The 26,474-nt window shown below is 44.3% G+C and overlaps 1 protein-coding gene across 3 annotated transcripts in view; it reads right to left on the reverse strand.

The window, feature by feature from the left end:
- LOC123575781 (myelin associated oligodendrocyte basic protein) overlaps positions 1-26,474 on the reverse strand; it is a 49,725-nt gene that overhangs the window by 11,035 nt on the left and 12,216 nt on the right. For 2 of the 3 annotated variants that reach the window (XM_045436474.1, XM_045436475.1), the window contains 3 exons: positions 12,705-12,914; positions 12,198-12,443; positions 100-307 (listed from right to left, as the gene is read on the reverse strand). In XM_045436474.1, the coding sequence (XP_045292430.1) occupies positions 268-307; positions 12,198-12,443; positions 12,705-12,910 (492 nt within the window). In that variant the 5' untranslated portion in view covers positions 12,911-12,914 and the 3' untranslated portion in view covers positions 100-267. Of the gene's footprint in view, positions 1-99; positions 308-12,191; positions 12,444-12,704; positions 12,915-26,474 lie in introns of all 3 variants that reach the window. The other variant, XM_045436476.1, reaches the window with a different exon arrangement.

Below are 26,474 nucleotides of genomic sequence, written 5' to 3' on the forward strand. Positions count from 1 at the left end.
AGCTGAGACCATAGAAGCCATGCACTGGGCTCTGGAGCCCGAGGGCCGCTGCTGGGACCCGCCAACTGGAGCATGACGCACAGAGATGCCCCCTCTCACCTCCAGGCGGCCCCCGCACCGAGGGGCCTGTGGGCATCAGCTGTTGCCACATCAGCCGGTGTCTGTCCCTGCATCCTACTGGAAGCCAGATAACTTGCCCAAGGGCACGGGGGTCAAGAAGCAGTGAGTCCGGGTGCTGAGGTGGTCCATTCGCTTGAAACTGCCCCCTCACTTCTTCCGTGGGGTCGGCTTGCTCCTCTTTTTCAATCTGGTTTACAAAGAGAAACAAAATCCACAGTGTTGCTAAGTGATGAACAAACACTCTCTGTGCTCAGTTAACATAATTGTGAATTTGTAGACTACCTTTGGGGTTGTTATTCTCCTGGGAAATCTAACCTTAATATCCCTTTGCTTAATTTCCCAATTCTGGCAGCATCTGGCCAAAATAATGTAATTTTTTTCCCCTGGCTCAGGCCAGGAAAAAGATATTCTTTTGAAGTTCTTCTATGTTTGTGTACAATAATTCTTGCTTTACACTTTAATCATTGCAGATAATTTTAAAATACATAAAACCACAAAGGAAATCAAAATACCACTCCACTCCTAAAAAAAACAAAACAAAACAAAAAAAACAACCTAGTTTTACTGGCCATAGACATAAAGAGATGAATGTATACATATATACACTTAGGGTATATGAACTCACATTATGAAGTTGTGACCATATTGACATGTTCCTATTTTGACGGGGAACAGACTGTGTTTCAAATAACACCACTAAAAACATTATAGGTGCAACTGGGCGTTAAGCATCCGACTCTTGATTTTGGCTCAGGTCATGATCTTGGGGTTCATGGGATCAAGCCCCACGGTGGGCTCTGTGCTAACAGCATGGAATCTGCTTGGGTTCTCTCCCTCTCTCTCCCTCCCTCTCATCCCTTCCCCTGCTTATGCTCTCTCTCTCTCTCTCTCTCAAATAAATAAATAAATAAACTTACACACTTGCGTATGCATACACACATTATAAATATGTGGCTCTGGACAACAATTGCTTGAGAACTTGCTCTCCAACTGAGGGATTGCATTATATTAACCACAATTTATTTAGACAGCAGAACTCTATGTGGCCACCTTGGAAACGAGGCCATGTCAAATAATTACAGAACGTCACCAAAGTTCTTAATTAAAAAAAAACAAATGAGGAAGAAACCCCATCAAGATACGTGCATTAGGAATGTACAATACTTTCACACTGAAAACTAAGCTTATGAGAAACACAGCTTTTCCTATAATTTGGGGGGGGGAGGGTTAAAAATCAGAAATAAAGTTCGTATTCGGGTGTTAGCAATAACATTTTTCAAACCCCCTAATTACATATCAAGCTAACAAGGCTGGATACCGAGAAAAATAAACGAAGAAATACTCGGCTGGAATTCGTAGAATGAATGGTAGCCTGAGAAGGCTGGAATGCATCCCTTGAAATTTGAGAAGAAAATCACTGTACATTTGCTGGATCGCCTGCATGCCTTTCAGACGGGGGACTGCCCGCTCATATTAGACCCCCCCATAAATCATGCCGGATACAAAACCCCAGGTGCTGGCAGTCATATGGAAGCCCACAGATCCCAGGCATCACCTGTGCAGGTCGCACTGCAACCAGCCACTGTGGCATCTTAGATGGTGTGAGCACCTAATTTTTCTCATTAGCACTCCGCTAACAAATGGCAGCCACACGGATGCCGCGGGGGATGGCCAGTTTGGGCAGCAATCGCCCCTGAACTCCATTTCAACCAGAGGAAGCAACGGAATTAAGGAGGGTCTGCTAGGGGCCACGATGAAGTGACACAATGTATCTATTAAATCACAGTTCTAATAACATCAACTTACCTAATAGGATTAGATGATGAACTAAGTCCTTCACAATGATAACTCACGAGGAAGATAACATCCTCATTTTACAGATGGGAAAAATAGAGCTTTCCAAGAATAACTGACAGAAGAGCTCAGACTCAAACCTCGTATCAGAGTCCTTGCCCTTCCCGCTGTGCCAGAATGACAGCTAGGTTGTATTTCCAGGTCTTATTCAGTCAATAAGATCAGCCAAGCCCTGAGTCAGACTCTGGGGATATAAGAGTCTCAGGTCCAGACTCAGGCACACTCCAGCAAGAGGGATGCACACTATTGGGTCTGAAATGTAGCAGTGGAAGGTTCCAGATGAGCCAAGGGGGGAGGTGGCCATCTGATCAGCCAGAAGTGTGAAGGCTGTTAAATCAAAGGGCTATGCAAAGGCTCCCTAGCATAATGAAGATTCTGCAGACACAGGAGGGGACTTCTTTGCCTACATGAAATACTCTGCACATCATCCCCACTGACCAATTCACAATAGGAAAGTAACAGGTAGTTATTACACAAGAGTCAAACCCTATATAAAATGCCCTCGTCATCTTCTTGTAGCACAGCTCTGAAGAATGAAAATTATAAAGACTGTCCACATAACTGATCATCTAATTTGGGCTCTAACTCCTTTTAGTAATCCAGAAAGCCAATTTGGCAAGGACTTAATCTTGTTAAACTATTTCTCTAAGAAGAAAATGTTCTCAGTGAAATACTAGTTTAAACCATACAAAAACTAGGCATACATATTGAAAGGGGGAAAAAAAAACACCTCCCTATTCACAGACAACATGATTGTCAATGTAGAAAATACCAGAATCTACCCCAGAAAAAAGCTATAATAAGTGAATTTAGTAAGATCACAAGATACATGATCAATATACAAAAATCAATAATATTTTATATACTGGAAATGAACAATGGGAAATTGAAATAGAAAAAATATTATGTTAATAGTACCTAAAACATAAAGTGCTTCATTATAAAGCAAACAAAATATGTACAAGATCTATATGCTAAAACCACAAAACAAAAAGGATCTAAATGAATGGAGAGATATATACTATGTTCATGTAGTAAATGTGGTTGCAATTCTCACCAGGTTGATTTATAAACTCAATACAATCCCATTCACTTCTACCAGGATACATTACATAAATGGACACAGTGACCCTAAATTTTGTATGAAAAAGCAGAGGAACTAGAATAGTCACAACCAATTTCAAAAATAAAGCACAATGTTGTAGAATTCACATTAAACGGATTTCAATATTTACTATAATGCGACAGTAATCAAGTTGAAATTTGAAAGGAAAGATACATAGGTTAACAGAACAGAATAGGAAGTCCAGAAATAAACTCACACATTATAGTCAACCCATTTTTTACAAAATTGCAAAAGTCATTTAGTGGAGAATCTTCTAAAAAAAAAAATGGTCTTGGAACAATTGAATATCCATATGCAAAAAAAAATTGAACTTCAATCCGTGCTTCACATCATTTACAAAATATTAACTCAAAATGGACAACAATGTAAATGTAAACCTAAAGTTTTAGATTTCTAGAAGAAAACATCGGAGAAAATCTTTGTGACCTTGTGTTAGGCAAAGAATTCCCACATACAATACAAGAAGCGTGATCCATAAGAGGAAAAAAATGATAAATTGGACTTCATCAAAATTAAACCTTTGGTTCTTCAAAAGACGTTGTTAAGAAAATGAGAAAGCAAGCCAAGCAAACCACAGACTGGGAAAAAATATTTGCAAAACATGTATTGGATAAATATATTAAATTTGATATATTTGCATATACATTAAAATATATCCAGATATATTTTTTAAACTTCCAAAACACGATAACAAGAAAATAACCACCCACTTTCTAAAGTGGCCAAAAGATTGAACACACACCTGACCAATAAACAAATATCACCCATCTTTAGTGGATGATATATAAGTTCATTGAAAGATGCTCAACACCATTAGGCATTAAGAAAATACAATATTAAAACTACGATGAGATAGCACTGCACACCTATCGGAGTGGATAAAGTTTTTAAAGCTGACAATACCAAGTGCTGACAAGCACGCAGAGCATCCCACGTTGCTAATGGGAATACAAAATAGTACAACCACTTTGGAAAACAATTTAGCAGTTAACATGTGGTCTAGCAATACCAGTTTTAGGTATTTACTCAAGAGAAAAGAAAATTTACACTCACGTGAATGTTTACAGCAACTTTATTCATAGTCATCAAAAATTGGAAATAACCTAAATATGCTTCAACTGGTTAATGGAAAACTATGATAGGCACATGCATATAATGGAATGCTACCCAGAAATAAATATGAAAATAAAACTGCTGATTTGTGCAACAAATAGTTCAGTCTCTAATGCATTATGCTAAGTGAAAGAAGCCAGACTCAAGAGGGTACACACTGTATGATTCCATTTATATGACATTTTAGACTTATAAGACAAAACCGTAGGAACAGAAAACAGATTGGTGGTTGTCAGGGGCTTGGGGATTGACTGCAAAGACGAAGTATGAGGGAAATTTGGGGGAGAGGGTGATGAAAATACTCAACATCTTGATTGGGATGGTAGTTACATAATGGTGTGCAGAGAACTGTTTGCTGAAAAGGTCGACTTCTGCTGCATACAAATTACGTTTCAACAAACCTTCTATATGTAGGGTATGTGTTTGGGGGTGGTGTATTTCACATATATACATGACACTTTTGGGGTCCATGGCTTCCTCCTTTGTCTGCATGCAGGTAACTTAACTATGCGCAAAACTAACACTTAACAAGCTACGTGATATTATGGGCATAATTCTACTTATGCCCAACTACCACTGCCCTGCTATGTGTTATTTTCCAGTGAGACTCAGCTGCCTGGAAACCGACATGGTGAAGACAGATGGCTGGATTCATCCAAAGTTAGAGTTTTTCCAAAAATATGAGATGGATATTCAGAGGGTAGGGGGGTGTAGGGTATTTTTAAAGAGATTAAAATGTTGAGCCACAGCTTCTAATTTGGAGAGGGAGGAGAGGGAAAAAAGGAGTCTGAATGGACATTTTTTCAGAGAAGAGATAAGATGACCAACAGGTACATGAAAAGATGTTTAACATCACTAATCATCGGTGAAATGCAAGTCAAAACCACGTGAGATACCACCCACACCTATGAGAATGGCTATTATCAAAAAGACTGGAAATAACAAGTGTTGGTAAAGATGTGGAGAATAGGCAACCTTTGTGTACTGTTGGAGGGAATGTAAGTTGGCACAGCCACTATGGAAAACAGCATGGAGGTTCCTCAAGAACTCAAAAATAAAACTACAATATGATCCAACAATTTCATTTCTGGGTATTCATCCAAAGAAAATGAAAACACTAACTCAAAGAGCTATATGTAGCTCCGTGTTCATTGCCATATTATTTATAATACCCAAGATATGGAAACAGCCTAAGTGTTCATCAATGGATGAACGGATTAATAAGTGTTCGTCAATGGATGAATGGATTAATAAATTTATATATACAATGGAATGTCATTCAGCAATAAAAAAGAATGACTACCATTTGCAACAACATGGATATACCTTAAGGGTATTACACTGAGGGAAATAAGTCAGACAGAGAAAGACAGATACCAAGTTCATAGATAAAGAGAACAGATTGGTGGTTGCCAGAGGTGGAGGGTGGGGAGTAGGGGGCAGGAGAAATGAGAGAACTTGGGTTCCTTTTAGTTTCATAAATTGAATAATTTACAATACAATACAATCCTATACAATATAATAAGTATAAAAATCAAACTACCTAGAGAACAAAAGGAGAGTCTGGTGAATGGAGAAGGAAAAACAAGGGTCAGAGCACTAGGGGTTCCTGGTGAAGTTTAAGAACAGTTGCTGTGGGAATGTTTGGCAAAGAAAACTGGAAGAAAAGAAGACTTGATGTGGAGTTGGATGATGCTGCTGGAGACTGTGGAGATGGTAACTGGTTTCCCATCCTGGAGAATAATCTCCATAAGAACAAAAGATTCATATGCAGCTCCATGGATAAGAGCTCAGCTAACCCTCAGTACTTTCCCCAGCCTGGTCTCTGGTGCTCAAAACTCTAACCTTCTCACCCACCCCCTGGCTCTCTCATCCTTGAGTAGGACTTGCCTTCATCTTAATGCCCACTAATGGGTCTTTCTCATTCCTTTGCAAAACCAAATGGCTTTTCCTGCTCCCATCAAAGGCCAGTCCCTCCACACATACTACGAAGGAGCCTTACTCTATCAACAATCTCCATGGCCCCTCTTTTGTTTCCAGTCTCATTCTCATGTCCATACCCCTTCCCATTGGCCCTTAATGTACTCTAAGTTACAGGGGGAAAAAATCTAGAAGTAAAATTGGCAGTCATGTGTTAGGGGGGAAATTTGGAAGTTAAGATGGCGCTTAGCTTTTCAATGTGGATGCTGGGAGGGGCAGTAGCGTTACTTGCTGAGATAGTAAATAAGAGGAAGAACAAGTCTTCGTGGGAAAGAAGTCAAGTGGAGATGGTTGGGTTTGACAACATCCAAGTTGATCCGCTGGGCAAATGGGCCCAGAGTTTAATGTCAGGGCTCAAGTAAGGTTTGAAAGTCATCAGTGTGCCCATCATGAAAGAACAAAAAATTGCCCAGGCAGCAAGCTCAGGATAAAACCCCAGAGGATCCCAAGGTTTCACAATTAGCAGAAGAGCAAGGATTCACAACGGAGGCAGAAGAAAAGTTCACACGGTAAATTAGGAAATAGAAGGGTCATGGAAGGCAAGCGAGCAGAGAATTTAAAAGTTTTTTTTTTTAATGTTTATTTATTTTTGAGAGAGAGAGAGAGAGAGCAGGGGAGGGGCAGAGAGGGAAGGGGACACAGAATTGGAAGCAGGCTCCAGGCTCCGAGCTGTCGGCACAGAGCCCGATGTGGGGCTCGAACCCACAAATAGTGAGATCATGACCTGAGACAAAGTCGGATGCTTAACTGACTGAGCCACCCAGGCACCCCTAAAGAGAGCAGAGAATTTAATGACTGAGTGAGTGAGTAGTCAACAAATTTGACAGACAGCACCATCGATAAAAGGCTGGATTGAGCATTCATCTAGCAAAGCAACACAAAGACCACAGGGAAGCTGTTAAAGCGGGTGCTGCTAGTACCTGGCCTATGGCCCCTCGCCTTTACCACTGTGTGCACACTGGCTGAAATTCCAGATGCCTTTCTCTGCCTGTGGGCTCTTTCCTGCTACAGCAGCTCACTTTGCCATCTGCTTGGCAGGTCAGAAGTGTCAAGGAATTAACACTATCCTCAAAGCAGCATTAGTTGACCAATGACTGATGGCCTGGTGTATAAATACCCCAGCTCTTTCACCCCTTGGCTGGGAAAACTGAGTGCACGTCCTACGTTAGCAACTAGGGCTCCCTAGCAGGACTAAGCCCTGGGAGCCCACAGTGAGAACTGGTTTGATAACACACTCTCTATCAGCTGCTTCCCTTTCTGTCTCACTTCCCCTTTCCTCCAGCTTTCCCTCCTTCCGCCTCCCCCCAGATGAACTGCTTGCCCAAGCATTGTTGCTTCTGGAGGAACCTGCACAGGAGAGATTTCAGTGAGGTGCTCTGGGAAGAATCAGGGCATAGTCAGTTGAGGAGTAAATGCAATTTAGAGAAGTAAAGGTGATAAATTTACGCTACATTTTTTTTTTTTTTAATTTGCCTGAGAAAAGGAGAGACCAGACAGGGCCAGAGGTGAACTCAGTCATTATGAGACGACTGGGCATGTTTAAAAGCTAAAGCACTTTCTCTTGAGACCATAGAAAAAGGCTGAAGCTGTTGGGGAAGTGCAGCAAGACCCCGGAGGAAACACGAGTTGGGGGAGGAAGATCACGCAGATCACACATGAGTGGTGGAAGGAGGGGTTGACCTGATCAGGCAAAAATGCTTCCCCCTCTGGGACTGACAGAAAGGATTTAAAGACAGGTGCATATCCTGATAAACATGTTGGGGCTGGTGGAGGCAAACTAGTCTGGAGAGAGGCTGGTGCTCACCATTCATGGTGGCACCAACCCTTAAGGCTATGGGCTTCTCCTAGCTGTGCTCAGCAGCTGTCTGCAACCGTGGAGCCTTACTCTATCAACAATCAGCTGGAGGCTGGAGTAGTGCACGTAGGGCATCAACTTGATCTAGGTGAGGGATTCGTGGGATGAGCGTGGCCAGAGGATGGGCAACAATGGCATTAAGGTTGTTAGAGAGAGTGGTTAACCATGCGCTCTAGACGGGGGACATGGAACCAGGCAGGAGCTGTCCAAATGGAAGAGTACCCACAGCTCATGGGACCAGAGGCCTCTCTGGCTAACCCCGGCCTCCGTGAGAGACTGCTCTGCTCAGGCACCATGCTATGGGGACGGCCACGATGTGTAGAAGCCTGCTCCTGGACAGGAAGGGATCTATGCCTCAGGTAGGGCAAGACTCAAGAGTTCAGTCATCCAAACTCATAAAAGCAATGATGTAATCTGAGAGGCAGGCAGACCAGAGCCCGATCTGAGAGTTACCTTTCCCTAACTCCACTGTTACCTGGGAAATGGTAGATGCATTTCTGATTCTGTTTGGCTGATGAGCCCCAAAATAGATTGCCAGGGTGTAAACATTGGGATGTGATTAAGCATAATATATGCCTGGGTGCGATTTTTCCACAAGCACGTAAGGAATAAATTCTAAGACATGAATACAAAGTCAATGCTTTTGCTTGTGTAAACTCAGGGAGGGCTCAGAAAAGGGACCAGAAGAGTTAGTTTGGCCAGTCCTGCACAAAGAAAGAGAAAATGGTCTGCGATTTTCCAGAAGTACAGAATGGCAGAATGTACCTCTTGGCATGAGGAAGGACAAAAAGAGGACAAAGTCATGTCGTAGAAGCGTCTGGAATAAACTTGGGTCTGCACACCTGAAAAGCAGGCAGATAAGGCACACCTTATCTAACGGTCTGAACCTCAGCCCCAATATGTGGTTCTGTCAGTGCACACTCTCAGACCCTCAGAGTAATCGCTCTGGGTCAGCGCTCTTTGGAAGTAAGTCCTAGCTTGTCAAGTATGTAGGTATTTAGAATTGGATTGTTGTTTGGCAGTCGTGATAATTCCAAACAAACTCAAAACTATACTATTATAGATAGATAGATAGATAGATAGATACAGATATAGATAGCATGTAGTCATGCTATCATGTTTGTCTTAACCTTTAGAAGCAATGCCCTGTCATGCCTTGGCCAGGACAGTGCGTGGTCAATAAAATACCGAACCCTGCTTGCTTCAACTTGAGACTCAAAGCTAAAGCACCCTGTCTCCGAAAGACCAAATTCTGTGGAGAACCTGAGAGCCACTTAGAACCTTTACCCTCTAGCAACACGGTTGTCTTTCTTGGGCTTTGACTTTATCACCTGCTGAAGTGAGACAAGAGAGTGAAAAAGCAAGCTGGGGAAGGAGATGAACCAGGCAGGTGGGACCCCTGAATGTGGGCCAGGATAGAGACAGCCGAGCTCAGCGTGGTTCCTGGAGGGAAGAACAACATCATTGAGGGAGGGGCCGCTCCGAAATCCCATCTGGGCGGCCGGACCAGGGGCGAACGTCATTTCCTTTGATTGCCCAGAGCTTGGTGCATTGCTGTGCCCATGGTCTTGATGAATAAGCTAGAAAATACATGTGGGAAGAGATCGGTCCTCCAAGCTCCTGGTGTGCGGGGCCCAATCTGGTACAAGAAATTCCGTGAAAGAATGAGTCAAAGGCGCACACGGCACTGCTCGAAGATGTGCGCTTGGCCCCAGTCACTCACAGGCCACAGTGGCTTTCAGAGAACCGCAGGTCCTCCGCTCCCAAAGCAGAGCCCTGCGGGGCCAAAAAAGGCTTGGCCCAGGAAACACGTGTCAACCCTAAAGGCAAGGGTGACCTGTGAATCCTAAAATCTTGAGGAATTGAGAGTAGGCTAAATTAAGAGGGAGATGCCAGGGCTTCCTCCCATCAGATACGTGAATGTTCAGTCGGGCTGCAAGGAATTCTACCAGTCCTAAGTCTTGAATATTCTCTGGTTCTTGAGATCTACCCAAGGGGGTTACTAAGGATCCGAAAGGCCTTTGTCAATATCTTTTTTAACCTTTAAAGGTCAGAATTCAGGAGTGGCACCATTTCAGAAGGGAAGTGTGCTTCAGAAAATCTTTTTTTGAGCCTGTCTTTAAGTGCAGCTTAGTAGCTCTGCCTAAGAGTGAATTTTTTTCCCATTAACCTTCCTCCCACCCCTTTGATTTGGGATAGCCAACGAGTGTCAACAGGGGGAATAAACTCGTGGCAAAGCAATGGCTCTAGTGCATCTCCTCAGGGAATCTGAGAAGGAAAAATGAGGATCTCAGGAAGCGCTCAAATGGCGTATCCTCAGTGTCGTGGGACCCTATGAACAGAGGCTGGTGGGTCCCCCATCCCAGGGGAGCGACAATGGCTGAGGAGGCAAGGACAGCCTGATACCCACTGAGAACAGTTAACTGAGGGAAGCAAATCACACCAGCCTCTTGAGTTCCGCTGGGTAGAGACAGATGAACTTGGCGTTCACGGTCTTCCTCTCCTATCCGTGTCCTGCTTGAACTCCCAGCCACCCAAGCAGCCATCACACAACTCACTACACATGGTGTGGCTTGAAGCCACCCCCGCAGGTGACAGGCCTCGTACCCAATTGGTTTTCTCTACTTCTCACACTTCCTAACCACTTCCATATATCACAACTTACCTGGCCAGGCCCCCTGGACTCAGGCCCCTTGGGGGGCCCTCATTAAGGACTCGGTAACCCGGCACACAGCTTCCTATTCCGGAGTTAGACACTGGCGGGCTCTTACCTCCTTCACAAACTAACCTCACCCCATCTTGCACCTTTCTAATGCTCTCACCTAATGCTTTCTAATGCTCTGCACCTTTCTAATGCTGGCCGCGCGTGTGGCCCCTTCCACATGTCTTTACTGCACATCACAGACAACGTGGGTCACTTATTTATGGATGACGTAGGTCAGCGCTTCTCAAAGGGTGGTCCGCATACCAGCAGAGTCGCTATGCTGGTGTGGAGGTGTTGCTCGTTGGAAAGGCAAATCTCCAGATCTCGTGGGTCACCCAAGGAACTGGATTCTCTGGGGGGGGGGGGGGGCGTCTTTAATCCGCTCCTCCATGGATTCTTCTGCATAGTACATCGGTAAACAGCAAGTGACATGCACCCCGAGTAACGGGCTATGCAGAGTAAGGATGAGATTCTCAAACACAATTAGCGCCCGCCATTAACCTACAAAGCAGCTTCATTTCTACATATTAAAAGAACTAAACAATTGGCCTTCCATGCGTGTGGGCAGGGACTATATGGGAAATCTCTGTACCCTCCACTCCATTTTGCTGTGACCCTAAAACTGCTCTAAAAATGAAGTCTATTAAAAAAAAAAAAAAAAAAAAAAAAGCTGACCCTCCTAAGATGAGACAGACAAACACATCTCTGCCTCACCTTCTCTCTGCATAGGTTCCTTTTTATTCTCTACTTACCCTAGCCTAACCTCCTCTGTGAAGCCCAGATGGGTTGAACCCTGTTCCAGGCTCCCATAGCCCCAGTGTACTTACTGATTATGACAACGTTAAGGTACGTACACCCTACACTGTGACCAACTACTCCCTTGTTTCATCCTGGTGAATCACAACCTGACTTGTTCACTGCCGTATCCCCATCCCCCCATCATGACATATGGAACTCTGTGGAATGCTATCAAGTTTGTTGGATGAGTGCGCGAGTGAATGGATGATGTTGCCGCTGAGATTAACAGCAGCTGAAGTGTGTCAGGGGGACGGGTGGACGAACTGGCTGAACCTCTCCTTTTCTACACGTGTGCAGCTATCCCTAGAGTCACCCTTCTTGTCTCTGAGGCACAGCGATGGAGGGCCTCATTTGCGTGCTCTGTTTCTGGGGTGGCTACTCTGAGTTTATACAGTAATCGGTTGCAGTCCTCTCGGACCAAAGAAGCAACGGCTACTGTCCCCTGAAGTACTACACCCACAGCTCGATGAGGAAAACAGAAGCCACACTAGGTATTTCAAACATGGGGATTTAATGCAGGGAATTGACACGGGTTGGGTAAGGCCAAGAGAGGGCCATTGAGGTAGCCCAGACGTTAGTAAACACAGGACGCAGCTACTAACCTTAGGGCTGGGGCAACAAAAGGGAAGAGATGGTGTTACCAGAACCTAGAAGCTTTGATGGGGGACCCCCCACGGCTGGTGCCCGGCCCTCTGTGGGGGCTGCTGCGCGGCGGCTGCTTGGACTTCTGAGGGGGGCGCTGCTTGGCTGGTGGTGGTCGGACCTCTGGGCGGGGGCGCGGTTGACGCTCGGACCTCGGAGGGGACCGTGGCTTGGCCGGTGCTCTGACCACCGCGGGGGGTGCCGCTGGCTGTTGCTTGGGCCTCTGAGGGGACGTTGCCCGGCGGCTGGTGCTGAGGGGGCCAAAAGAAGCTGGAGGCTGGAGCCGTGGCTCTCCTCTGCTGCTTAAGGGATGCTGACAGGAGCTGGAAACAGGGAGGCAGGCCCTGCCCCCTCCTCCCACCTTCCAATCGCCCTCCGGTACCTTCGGAACCTAACAGGGAGCGGACCGCAGGGCACTGGGGGAGGAGCGGCCCAGACTCGCGGAGCAGAGCAGGACGGGGCGTGGAGCCAGCGCCCAGCCGGATGCCCAGTGGGCAGTGCAGCCCACTTACCTGGTCTTCTGGCAGGCACAGCAGATCCAGTCCTCTTCCTTCTTCTGGTAGAAGCAGCCACTTTTACAGATGCTGTACTTCCGATCCACGATCTCCCGTTTGGAGTTGAGGAAGGTGAATGGCGGGCAGCAATGTATGCTGAAGTGCTCCGAAAACTTCTGGTTCTTGGAGAGTCTGGGGCCCTCCTTAACCGTTTTCTGACTCATCTCACTAGAAGTCATTGATGCGAGGAGCAGGGGGAGACACGAAACAGCACGTCAGGGGGGAGCTTTCTACTCCAGGAGCCTAGGGCCGGCCATTCCCGCGGTCCAAAATTCACATTCATTCTTGTCCTACACCCTGAATCTGGAAGCTCAGTTTCTGGCCCGGCTCTACGGAAAGGGATTCAGGGCTTATTAATTTTTGATTGGCCTACTTTTCAATCATGTTTTCCGAAAACGGACACTTCTTAACTTACGTGGCAATGACCCGTTTAGGATAGGAAAAATATTACAAAACCAAACACACTTGTGGAAAAATAATATTCTAGCTTTCAGAAAGACCTCTTCTTTAAAATAATGATAATAATAACAATAATAGGTTGGTGCTAAAACCGTGGTCACTGTTCATACAAAAAAATACTACACGGTCATGAAAAAGAACAGTCGCCATGTTTCCATCTCATGAACACAATGTGGAACCAACAAAAGGCTGAACACAAAGGAATATAAGCTGTATGATTCGATTTACATGAGGCTCAAAAACAGGGAAAGCTTAGTCTACAGTGCTAGAAATCCGAACAGAGCTATATTTGGAGAAGGTGAGGTCTGGCTAGGAAGGGGCATCTAAGTGCCGGCCGGGGGCAGATGTTCTGGGTCTTGATCTAAGAGGTGATTGCTTGGGTGCGCGTGTATGTACAAATTCAGTGAGCTACACACTTAATTTTTGTGCATCTCACTATTTACTTGGGTTAAAAAGAAGGAGGAGAAGGAGGAAGATGGGGAGGAGGAGGAAATCAAAGAGAAGTTTGAGCCTTGAAAAAAACCTCCCAAACAGGGGTAAAAAATTGAATCACTACAACACCCTTTTGGACAAATGCAGTAATTGTCCCACCTAACACCACAACACTGTAGCACGCAGGGCATGTAAATGACTATTAATCAATTAAGAGTCAACAAATACACACGGTGACATGCATATATTAGACACTGAGAAAGTCCTTGCTCTCAACAAACCCAAGGTCAAGGTAGACACACGGCTGTGCCGTCCGTAATTACAAACAGTGTGATGGTGATCAATAGACGTATGTACAAAGGTCGAGGGAAGCACACTGAGAGGGGATGAATTGCTTGAAGACAGAACAGATGATCTGGGTTTTAAGGATGAATACATTAAAAACAACTGCGTTACTCTGAGGGGATATGTTCATTGTTTCAGGACGTTCATGTGCAAGGTGGGTGGGTATCCAAAACACAGCAGCTACAGCCGCCATCTTGAGAGTCCCTCACCTCTGGAAGAAGCTGAGCCTTGGGAATGGATGTGATGAGTAGGAACTGAACAAGAAGCCAGGCCAGGGAAGGCTCCCAGGAGGGGTAGTGGGGCTACCTTCACACTTCAGGGAGAGGGGCAAGGGAAGAAGGAACAGCAGAGGCAGCCAGAGAGGTGGGAGGAGTAGCAGCCTCTTAGAAGAGAAATTTCCAAATTTGCAGAGGAGATGGGCAACAGTTCTCAAAGAAACCCTTGGTGCAAACAGGCATTTTTAGAACAATGAGAAACTGAAGTTGATTTTTAGGGTCTGATTCATTGTAAAATCCTTAAAGACGTGCCAAATCCTTACCCAAACCCTACACAATGTGGCAAAAAGTTCAGCTCAGGTTTGAAAATAAAGAAACACTGCAAGACTAACCTGTAGGAGTCATTTCTTTTCACTCCTGGCACATGGAGACAATGTTATCCGGCTTTTCACAGTCAACCCAGACACCCCCCCCCCCCAATTCCTCCAGCTTTCTGGAATCCTTTTTTCCCAAAAGGGTCAGGTATTCAACACAAACAGCAGAAAATCTAGCACTTGCCCCAGATTTTTAAGAATGACTGGCATGGGGTAAAAGGGGGACTTAAAATCTCTTGTGACTCTGAGTCCCCGCTCTGACTGAACTCTCAATTCCTACCCACCTGACGTGATGCCTTGGCCCACCCCATGCCTGGTCAGACCCGCACCCAGCCATTTCTTCCCCCGCCACATCAAGGGAAATTTCTTAAGTTCTCATTCCATGACATTTCTCACCTCTGCCTTCCCCAACCATGTCCAGCAGGGGGCAGCCTCACCTCCTGCTACCCTCCGTGTGTGATTCCCTAAAGGAAAAGAGGTTCTCTTCCGTGGAACCTTGACATTCTTCCAGGGCAACCAGCTGAAAATCCACCCCCCCCCCCCCCGCCTTACCTTAGTATAATATTTATAGTCTGTGGAAAGGCTCTGGCTACTATTTCTCCTCGTAGTGGAAATGCACCGTTTAGCTGGGGTACGTGATTAATTGCATATGCGCACTGCGTCTCCAACTCTGCCCGCACCACGTTCCAGTTCAGGAATGTTGAACCCCACACGCTAAGCAACAGCAATACACACGCGAGTCATTCTTTCCCAACACTCCAGGGTTACTAGTATATTAGTTATAACCACAAATAACAGCACAGGAAAGAACTCACATTTACTGAGCACCCATTGTATGGTGGTTGCTTCCTATAACCTCCTTTTATAACATGGGTATTATCATCAACAAACTAAAGATGGAAGAAGCTAAAAATCATGACCAACTTCATAAAGCCAGAAAGAAATAGACAGGGGATATGAATCCATGTCTGTGTGACCCCAACATCCCTGTCCTTTGACGAGGTCCAACACTATCTGTGCCCTGCTGTGCTCAACCCTCCTCTCCCCCAAAAGACTGGACCTTGGGGGGCTGGAAATGGGCCAGAGAATGGGATAAGGCGGTCTAGATGCAAGGGTCTGTGTCTTGGGGTGAGAAAGACTGTAAGTTGGGAAAACAGCTCACCAGAGAAGGAAGGATAGAGACTGGGCTTGGGGACATCACACAATATGGCGGCCTAGACCTCCCTGCCAGAGCAAGAAACACATGATGGAGCCCTGGGATGTAAACCCCAGTGTGTCCCACGGCTGCTTCCTCTGCCCTTCCCCAATTGGCCCTTAATGGGTTTCAAAATCTATATTTACTGTTGAAAATTAGAAAACTTGGATGGATAAAAATAACAAAAATCCCATAGTTTACCACTTGCAAAATATTTGGACATTTTTTTATTTGGTAATATTTAGAGATAAATATATAGTTAATAAAAAGCAGGACCATACCTTACATACTCTTCAGATTTATATACTTGGAAAATCATCCATTTTAAGTTTTACAGATATACACATTATTTATAGTATTCTTATGCTTTTTTTTTTTTTTAACGTTTATTTATTTTTGAGACAGAGAGAGACTGAGCATGAACAGGGGAGGGGCAGAGAGAGAGAGGGAGACACAGAATCAGAAGCAGGCTCCAGGCTCTGAGCCATCAGCCCAGAGCCCGACGCGGGGCTCGAACTCACGGACCGCGAGATCGTGACCTGAGCTGAAGTCAGACGCCCAACCGACTGAGCCACCCAGGCACCCCTATTCTTATGCTTTTTAAATCTGTGGTAATTTTTATAGTTACAGCCCCCTTTATAGTTCATATCATTTATTTGCATCTTGTCTCATTTTTCTTAATTCATCTTGCCAGTAGTTTTCCTACTTTATTATTCTTTTCAAAAACAAGCTCTTGGTTTTCTTGCTTGTCTTTGCTCTTTTTAATTTTTTTCTAGTTCATTAATTTCTGTAGGGATATATTATTTTCTTCCATTTTTTTCTAGGTTTATGTCCTTGGGTCTTTTTTTTTCTATATATTTTTTTTAATGTTTATTTATTTTTAAGTAATCCCTACACCCATCATGGGGCTCAAACTCATGACCCTGAGATTAAGAGTCACATGCTCTTCTGACTGAGCCCACCAGGCACCCCTCTCTATTCTTGAGTCAAACATTTCTCACATAGGCTTTTACGGCTACAACTTTTCCAGTAAGTACAACTTTAGCTGAATACCACGAGTATTACCTTAAGCCATTTTCACTTCATTTTAAATATGACTGAGTTCTTTGATTCATCCATTGTTTTTAAAAATCTGTCGCAAAATTTCCAAGTGTGCATTGACTTCTAATTTTAATGCATTCTAGTCAGGGAAAGTGGTCTGTACGATAATGACTCTTTGATAATTGTTGAGATTTGCTTTATGACCTCGTTCATAGTATTTTTAAATGTCCCACATGTGCTTGAAAGGATTGTCTTTTCCAGAACAATTTGGAATTATCTATGCTTGGGCACAGCAGCCATATTGGACCATGGCTCAGCCCGACAAGGAAGCCATGTTGAGGAACACAAAGCCTGAAGGAGCCTGAGTCTGAGGACCGTGGACCTGCTGTTCTAGGCCTGACTCTCAAACACTGAACATCTTTTACATGAGAGACAGACAAAGTTGCATCTCCTTTAAACCGCTATTATTTCAGTTGCAAGCGTGTACAATTCAAATTGAAATGCTCAGTTTCCTCATCTAAAAGAGGGTGTCTTCGTCCATGTAGGCTACCATAACAAGATACTATAAACCGGGTGGTTTACAAACAACAAAAATTTATTTCTCAAAGTTCTGGAGGTTGGGGAGTCCAAGATCAAGTTGCCAGCAGATTCCGTGTCTAGCGAGAAGCCCCCTCCTGGTTCAGAAGTGGCATTTTTCTTGCTGAGTCCTCATGTAGTGGAATGAGCAAGGGAGCTCTCTGGGGTCTCTTGTATGAGGACTCTAACTCCATTCATTAGGGCTCCAACTCTCATGAAGGTCTTCCCAAAGGTCTACTCCTAACACAATCACATTGGAGATTAGATTTCAACATATGAATGTGGGGGGACACAAACATTCAGTCCGTAATGGAAGGGAAGAACAAATAATAATAATGCTTAAGAGATGCCTGGCCGGCTCAGTCAGTAGAGCCTGTGACTCTTGATCTCAGGGTGGTGAGGTTAAGCCCCACGTTGGGCATGGAGCCTACATAAAATTTTTTTTTAAATAATGCTTAAATCAGCAGCCCTTTGAAGATAATAAATAGGAAGAGAACCTAGCACTGTACCTAATGCAAATAATTTGCTTAATAAGTTCCATTTCCCTTTCATGAGAATTCCTTCGAATGGTCTAATTCTACGACTTTGTCAGACACATTCTCTAAGAATGTGTATATCTCTGATGACATTTAATTCAAACATGAATTACATCTTTACTTACATTGGTGGCTAATGGCAAATCTTTATAAACACTACACGATGTTTTCACAAAAGATATCAGCTACTTGTGGGGTGCCTGGGTGGTTCAGTCGATTAAGCATTCGACATTGCAGCTCAGGTCATGATCTCACAGACCATGAGTTTGAGCCCCGCATCAGGCTATGTGCTGACAGCTCAGAGTCTGGGTCCTGCTTCGGATCCTATGTCTCCCTCTCTCTCAGCCCCTCCCCCACTTGCACTCTGTCTCTCTGCCCCCCCCCAAAAAACATCAAAAAAATAAATTTAAAAAAAACATTTAAAAAAAGATATCATCTAATTGCACAGCAAAGATAATATGAACTATATGGCAGGATGAAGAATTTTAATTCGAAACTGTAAAATATTGTCTCAAGGCTTTCCAGATGTTTCCACATACTCTAAAACTAAAGAGGAGGGAGTGCCTGGGTGGATCAGTTGGTTGAGCATCCGTCTTTGGCTCAGGTCATGATCTCCCAGTTCATGGCTTTGCACTGGCAGTGAAAAGCCTGCTTGGGATTCTCTGTGTCCCTCTCTCCTTGCCCCTCCCCTGCTTATGCTTTCTCTCTATATATCTCTTAGAAATGAATAAACATTAAATTTTTTTTTAAAGAATAAAAGAGGAGGGAAAGTAAGGCAGGTATTTGAAGAAGAAGAAAAAGGAAAGGAAGGAGAGGAACCAAAGAGAGGGGAACAAGAACCACCCCCCCCCCGCCCCTACCACTATTTATTGACTACCTGCTATGTCCCAGATGCTTTATAGCCATCATTTCTAATTCCCAAAGTAACCCTTCTAGCTAGTCCCTACTTAACCCATGTTAGAGATGAAGAAATCAAGGCCTGAAGAAGTGCGCTCTCCAAGATCATATAATACTACTAATAATAACATAGCAAACTCATTTCTGTCCATTTGACTAGTTGACTGCCAATATCCACTCTTCCCTTCAGTAAGGAACCTGGATTTTGTTTGGCACCCTAATAATGTCGAGTTGAGTACATACAACTGTGTGATCACACTGTAGCCAATGAGATACAGACAAAAGTCCATGAAGAACGTGACCTTTCTTTAATAATAGGCTTTATTCAAGAAGGGACTGCCCCCTGGTGAATGCGTTCAGCCCAACTCAGCTGTTCCCCCGTTCCCAAGTGGTAAGATTATTTCAAGCCCTTGGACCTTGGTCCATAGGGCTCCTTCCCGCTGCTTCCTACCCACCCAACAATTACACAGCAAAACACCTCCATCATCTTTGCTCAAAAGCAAGTCACTCCTTCGAAACTTTCCAGAGCCTTCCCTTCCCCAAAGAGAAATGATAGCTTCTCCCTCTTTCCAGCGCCAACTTTGTGTGCTATACATAATTTTAAGAAAGCATCTGGAAATTTTGTTATGCCTGCTTCACCACCTCTTTAAATTTTCTGTCCTTGGAGGCTTGTTCAATGCCTGATTCAGAACAGGTGTTCAGTTGATACTTGATTAAAATGAGAGAATGAATAAGGACATTTCTCACAAGTGCTGCCTGTCCCCCGATGCTCTTTAGCAGTCCCCTCATCCCCGCAGGGACCTCTGCTCTGGCTCAGGCAACAGAATCTGTTCGATGAGAAGGGCAACACAGGAAGGGACCTTTCCACCTGACTTTGAAAGTTATAAAATTGGGCTCTTTAGAAAGAGCATTTCCAAAGACTCTGTGAACCTGCTACATCTTTTCTTAATTCATGCAAATTAATTAGCAAGCTTTAGTCAACACACACATTTAATTACACATCTTAGCGATGGCACTAGCATCTCTGTATTTAAACATGTGTTTAAACATGGCTTCACTTTTCCCTAAGGGGACTGCAGGTGGCTACTAGGACCTTAAACGTAAGATGGATTTTCTTGGATGGAGCTAGAGTGCATTATGCTAAGCAAAATAAGTCAATCGGAGAAAGACAAATACTGTATGATTTCACTCATGTGTGGAATTTAAGAAACAAAACAGATGAACACATAGGAAGGTGGGGTGGGGGGAGAGAAGAGAAGGAAACAAACCACAAGAGACTCTTAACGATAGAGAACAAACAGGGTTGCTGGAGGGAGACGGGTGGGTGATGGGCGAGATGGGTGATGGGTACAAAAGGAGGGCACTTGTGATGAGCACTGAGTGTTGTATGCAAGTGATGAATCACTGAATTCTACTCCTGAAACCAATATTGCTCTGTATGTTAACTAAAATTTAAATTTAAAACATAGATCCAAAAACTAAAATGGATTTCAGGGGCGCCTGGGTGGCTCAGTCGGTTAAGCATCTGACTTCAGCTCAGGTCATGATCTCGCAGTTCGTGAGTTCAAGCCCCGCGTCGGGGTCTGTGCTGATGGCTCGTAACCTGGAGCCCGCTTCACATTCTTTGTCTCCCTCTCTCTCTGTCCCTCCCCTGTTCGCGCTCTGTCTCTCTCTCTCTCTCTCTCTCAAAAATAAACAAACATTAAAAAAATTTTAATACTTAAAAAATTAATAAATAAATAAAATGGATTTTCTTTCTTCCATCCATCTGCCCTTCCTACCATATTTTCTTAAAAGAGAATTGTAGGTATTTAATAGAAATGGAATGTCGCCCTTGTCCCGGGCCGTCCCTCTGGCAAGGAAAGACAATGCAAGTAGTGAGCTGACGTGGCAGCACAGGAAGTCAAATGTGGAAATGGGTGCAGGCTCTGTGAAGTGAAGAGTGGACACAGATCAGCACTTGGGAAACACACTAGTCCTTCAGTTCTTAGCAGTCAGATCCTCAGAGCCATGAGTAAAGGCCTGCACTTATCTTGTTTAAGGAACTCAACGTGCGAAGCAAGCTTCACCCTGATCATCTAGGGCAGGAAGCCCATGTGAGAACAAAACTCTGGCTTCAGATATCAAGACTCCAAAAGGGAGACAATGATCCGTCCCGAGGACTTAATGTGTCATATGGATTAAGGAATGGGATGTTTAATATGCACTTAGGGAAAATTTTTCATTAAAAAATGAAGCAAGAAATTCTTAATTTATTTCAAATCAGCTCTGTTGTATCCCCCAGAAAGGACTTTTTTCATCTCACTATAATGGCATAATTGGTGTAGCTGTATTGGCTGGGAAAGGAGAGAGAAAACTAACTTCTGAATTCATTCCACCGTGATCACTTCTGGCATAAATTATCTCTTCCTAGTAAGTGGTTAGTTAAAGTTCAGCTCCCGGGCAGAACTATTCCCCACCTCCCTCTGATCCTTCTCATAGTGGATAAGGGTCCAGGGAGGCTGACGGTCCTCATGGCGGCGAGGGAAGGGGTGGCTGGTCTGGGTAGTGTCCTCGTCTGCTGGCCATGGGGTGCCATAGCATTAATGACACAAGTTACTGCTGATCCCACCAAGCCACTGCTCATCAGCGTCCCTGCTCAGTAACCCCCTATTCTGGTCGAGCTGAACAGGTGGACCTCTCAGCTTCTCCATGTCTACTCAAGGTAACTCCTGGTTCCCACACATGAGCTACAGGTGGGGAACGGAGAAACCTATCTTGGGGCCATTGGCCTAGACAGCTCCCCAGCCAAACGTGTGCACTCACTCATGGGCCACATTGGACGTGGCTGATGGCAGGCCTCTCCCAGGGACTTGAAGCCTCTCCTCACTGTTCCTGTGTGTCAGTAGGTCCTCCCCATCCCCACCCCCACACACCCCACACGCATACACACAATTTCACACCTATCTGGGCCTTTCTACGACACCCTACCATGGCTATGATTCTCAGGCTTCATCTGGAGAAAAGAGAGAACATGAATCCTTAACTTTCCCTCTCTCCCCCAACCTTGAATGAGCTTCACAAGGTGAAGAGTTCTTGCAGAAATTTGCAAAGTGGAGAAGGCTTGAGCAAATAAGGACATATTCTTCCTAGACCTTTTCTTTCCTTTACTCAACTCCTCCTGATACATGGTTATAGATTCTCATTAAATCCCCCCCGCCACCCTCTCTGCCTTCAAGCGATTAGGAAATCGGTAAGGAAGAGATGGAAAGTACCAGCAATTGAAATTCTCATAGGCTAGTTTCGAGAACAAGATGAAATGTCTGGTATTTTTTTTCTTAATTTTGTTTAACTTTTATTCATTTTTGAGAGAGCATGAATGAGGGAGGAGCAGAAAGAGACAGACAGAGAGACAGAGAGAATCTGAAGCAGGCTCCAGGCTCTGAGCTGTCAGCACAGAGCCTGACATGAGGCCCGAATCCACAAACCATGAGATCATGACCTGAGCCGAAGTCAGACGCTGAAACGACTGAGCCACCCAGGCGCCCCTGAAATGTCTGGTGTTTAAAATACTAGGGGCACCTGGGTGACTCAGTCCATTAAACGTCTGACTTCGGCTCAGGTCATGATCTCACGGTTCATGGGTTTGAGTTCCACATCACATCGTGCACTGACTACTTGAATATCTCTCTTCCTCTCTCTCTCTCTCTCTCTCTCTCTCTCTCTCTGTGTCCTTCCCTGGCTCACACACTCTCTCTCTCTCTTTCTCTCTCTCAAAAATAAGTAAAAATAAAAACGTTAAAAAAATAAATAAAAATAAAATAAAATACTAAATTAGGCACACCTGCCTGGCTCAGTCGGTGGAGTATCGTGACTCTTCAGGGTTGTGAGTTTGAGCCCCACATTGGGTGTAGAGATTAGTTAAAAATAAAATCTTAAAAATAAATAAAATAAAATAAAATACTACATTATCTTGGAGCATGGAGAATTAACTTCAAGGGCTTAAAATATTTATAAATCTTGAATGAATTTTTGTTAAACTTACCGCCACTTTACAATTTAACATTTACTCTGAAAAGCAAAGCCCTTGAGAGCAATAAACTCTTTTAACCTTTCCTTCCTTGAGAGGAGACAGACATAAAATACATTTTCAGTAATAATGTAAGAATATGGAGGGAAAAAATTGTAAATGGGTTTTTACTTACTGGGAGGGACATTCTCTGGGGACAATGGTAGGAAAACCCCCAGCTTCATTCCTGCATATTCCCCCAGAAACCGGGGACGGTCTTTCAAGAAGTTGTCAGAACAGAAAAAGGACAGCATTCATTATTCTACACATTTCTTAACATCGGGCTGGCTTTTTTTTTTTTTTTTTTTTTTTTTAATCGGGCTAGCTTATTAGAAAGAGAAGGGAGGCAAGGGGATTTCCTAGCGTTTTTGTGCAAATACAGTGGAATCGGTCACACTTTGATTTTTGTTGAATTATTAATATTTTATAATTGATTAATCATGGAATTATTCATTGGCCATTTGAAGATTGACTGAATATTAGGCAGCCCTTTCACAAGGTGAAAGAGACTGTACTGACATAGAAAACATGTCCAGGGGCGCCTGGGTGGCGCAGTCGGTTAAGCGTCCGACTTCAGCCAGGTCACGATCTCGCGGTCCGTGAGTTCGAGCCCCGCATCAGGCTCTGGGCTGATGGCTCAGAGCCTGGAGCCTGTTTCCGATTCTGTGTCTCCCTCTCTCTCTGCCCCTCCCCCGTTCATGCTCTGTCTCTCTCTCTGTCCCAAAAATAAATAAACGTTGAAAAAAAAAATTTTTTTAAAAAGAAAACATGTCCAAAATATCCAGTGAAGGCCACAGGAAGCTAGATTATTTATTGCATGGCATTGACTCGGGGCACCCAGCCAGCACAACTAAAAACCAGCTGATGATCTATATGATAGTCTCTCAAGTACCCCCGGACACCTCCAAAGCTAGCAGCCTCAGTAGGGGCTGGGACAAGAGCCAGGGGGCCCTCAGCAAGGTGGCTGCACACCCAGACCCTGCCTTTATTTATTTTTTAAGATTTTATTTTTTAGTAAACTCTACAGCCAACGTGGGGCTTGAACTCACAACCCCATGATCAAGAGTCACATGCTTTTCCAAATGAGCCAGCCAACCACCCTGCAGACCCTGTCTTGAAGAGATGAGATACTGGTCCTCTGGAGACCTCAAGCAATCTTGGGCAACTCTTCAAGCTGGCGAGCTCCCTCTGACCTGTAGGAGGGGCTTTTAGAACAGTTTGTGACCACAGTGGACTCCAATGACAGAGGGGGCCAGGTGACATCAGGCTGCCACATGTAAAAATTATACACAGCCAAAGACCCGAAGTAAATGTGGCCAAACACAACACCACCCCTCAGCCATCCATTCGAACATTTACTGAATGCTGAAGTGCTGAGGCAAACAAGACAGAGAAGGTCTGGGTGCCCATAGAGTGCAGGGGACAAGGATGAAGACTGGCCAGCCCATCTCATGAACAAGATAGCACATGTATGACTGCAGCGTAATGAGGGCTCTGAAGGAAAGGAGTGGGATACTAAAAGACAATACAGCAGCGAAACCACTTTAGACTCAGGGGCTAAGGCAGGGCTCCTGAAGGAGAGATCATCTGTCTGAGATCTGAAGGATAAGTGGGAGCCAGAGGAGGCCAGAGCTCCAGACAGAGGTCCCGAGACTTGATGTGCTGGAGAAAACAGAGAAAGGAGATGGCTGGAGCGTTGCGAGGCTTCAGGGGGAGGCACGGGGAGGCCATGAAGGGCCTTGAAGGTGAGATAAAGAATAGGAAGAACGGAAGGCATTGAAAAGATCTTGACTAGAAGAGGTAAGTCTTCCTGTTTGTGTTCCGTGAAGATCCCTCGGGCTTCCTGCAATGTAGACTGGAGGCAAGGGGGAGTGGAAGCAAGGAGACCAATGACAGAGGACCGGGACTTCAGCCAGGGCAGGGGAGCAGAGGTGGATCTTGGAGGCAAAACCAATAGGACTGGAGGATGGGTCGGATGTGGCAGTCATCCTTGCCATGACTATGACTTGAGCATGGTAGGATGCCTGTCAGACTTAGTCTCTGGTGCCAGGGCCAGCCTCGGGCGTGGGCCACTCTTCAGTTGGGCCTCAGAAAACCCCTAATGCAGCTCCCTATGGGCTTAGGAAATTTCCTGGTCATGATCCACGTTCCATGGCGAGTGGAACCATTTACTGAGGTGAGGAAAGCCATAGAGGACCGTTGCAAACACTCATTTATTCAACATATCAACTGAGCACCTGCCGTGCCCCAAACATGTTAAATCGGAGATGCTTATGAGGATCTAGGGGTGATGATGACACACAACAGACTAGAAGGATTGGCAGATGCCTCGAAATTGTTAAGGATCAGAGCCTAACTAGTTTCCTACAAGTGAACAGTCTGGTTGTTTCCCATCTGTTATTATTGCAAATGGTGCTGTAGTGAAGAAAGCGATACACCCTTCATTTCCCACGTGTGCAAATACCTGAGAGGTGAACCGCTAACAGTGGGATTACTGACTCAGGGAAGACTATGCATTTGTAATTCTGAAGACTTTGATGGATTTTTTTTCCAACTTGCGCCCCATGGGATTTGTACGAATTACTGTTCTATAAACAATGCATGATGGAGCCCATTTTCCCATCACCTCAGCAATAAAAGTAGGTTATTACACCCTCAGATTTTTGCCGATCTGATAGGTAACATGTTTCATAGTGCAAACCAAAGATGCAAATCTCAAAATGTTTTCGATTTGGAAAGGCTATATGTCTGATTTACCATATTGACAGAATAAGGGGGGATACAAACACTAAGTAACAGACGCTAAGAAAGCATTCACTAAAATTCAGTATCCACTCATAACAAAAAAAAACTCTTAACAAAGAAGGAAGGGAAGGGGATGTTCTTAATGTTATTAAAAGCTAGCTACCAAAATATCTATAAATAACGGCTTACTGTGGGTGAAATCTTAGAAACATTTTCATCTGAATCAGATACCCCAGGAAGGATGCTCTCACTACCACTATCCACACCGTGCTTGAAATCCTAACCAGTCAAACAAAACACCGTGAAACTCTACAAACTGTTAGAACTGAAAAGAAAGTTCAAGATTTCTGGACACAAGATCAATATTCCAAAATCAGAACCATTTCTAAAGATGAAAAAGATTGAATCAGAAATGTAAAATGAAAAAATCCATTCAAGCTGAACACAACACCACAGGACACCTACAAGTAGAAGGATATCTGATTAGAGAAATGCAAGAACTTTATGAAAAAACTTGCAAATCTTTTTTTGAGGGCTGCAGAAGAAACAGTTAGTATAAGCAGGCTGAATATGTGCTAATAAATATCAAAGTTTCATGTCATTGACAAGACGATTTCATACTTCTTACGGACCTATAAAAGACTGAGATGAGCCAAGACCATTTTGAATAAGCATCGGGCCTTGTTCTATAAGATGGAGACACTTATCATAAGCTATACTAATTAAGACAAGAGAGCGTTGCCGTGGAAATAGAACCAACAGATCAAGGGGACAGAACAGAGAGCTTAGAAACAGACCCACGTAGGTAGAGTAACATGGTTCATGACCAAGGGGGCATTTTTATTTTTACCGGAAAATGGAAAAA

Source organism: Leopardus geoffroyi, chromosome C2 (genome assembly GCF_018350155.1).
Source record: "Leopardus geoffroyi isolate Oge1 chromosome C2, O.geoffroyi_Oge1_pat1.0, whole genome shotgun sequence".
NCBI classification, from domain to species: domain Eukaryota; kingdom Metazoa; phylum Chordata; class Mammalia; order Carnivora; family Felidae; genus Leopardus; species Leopardus geoffroyi.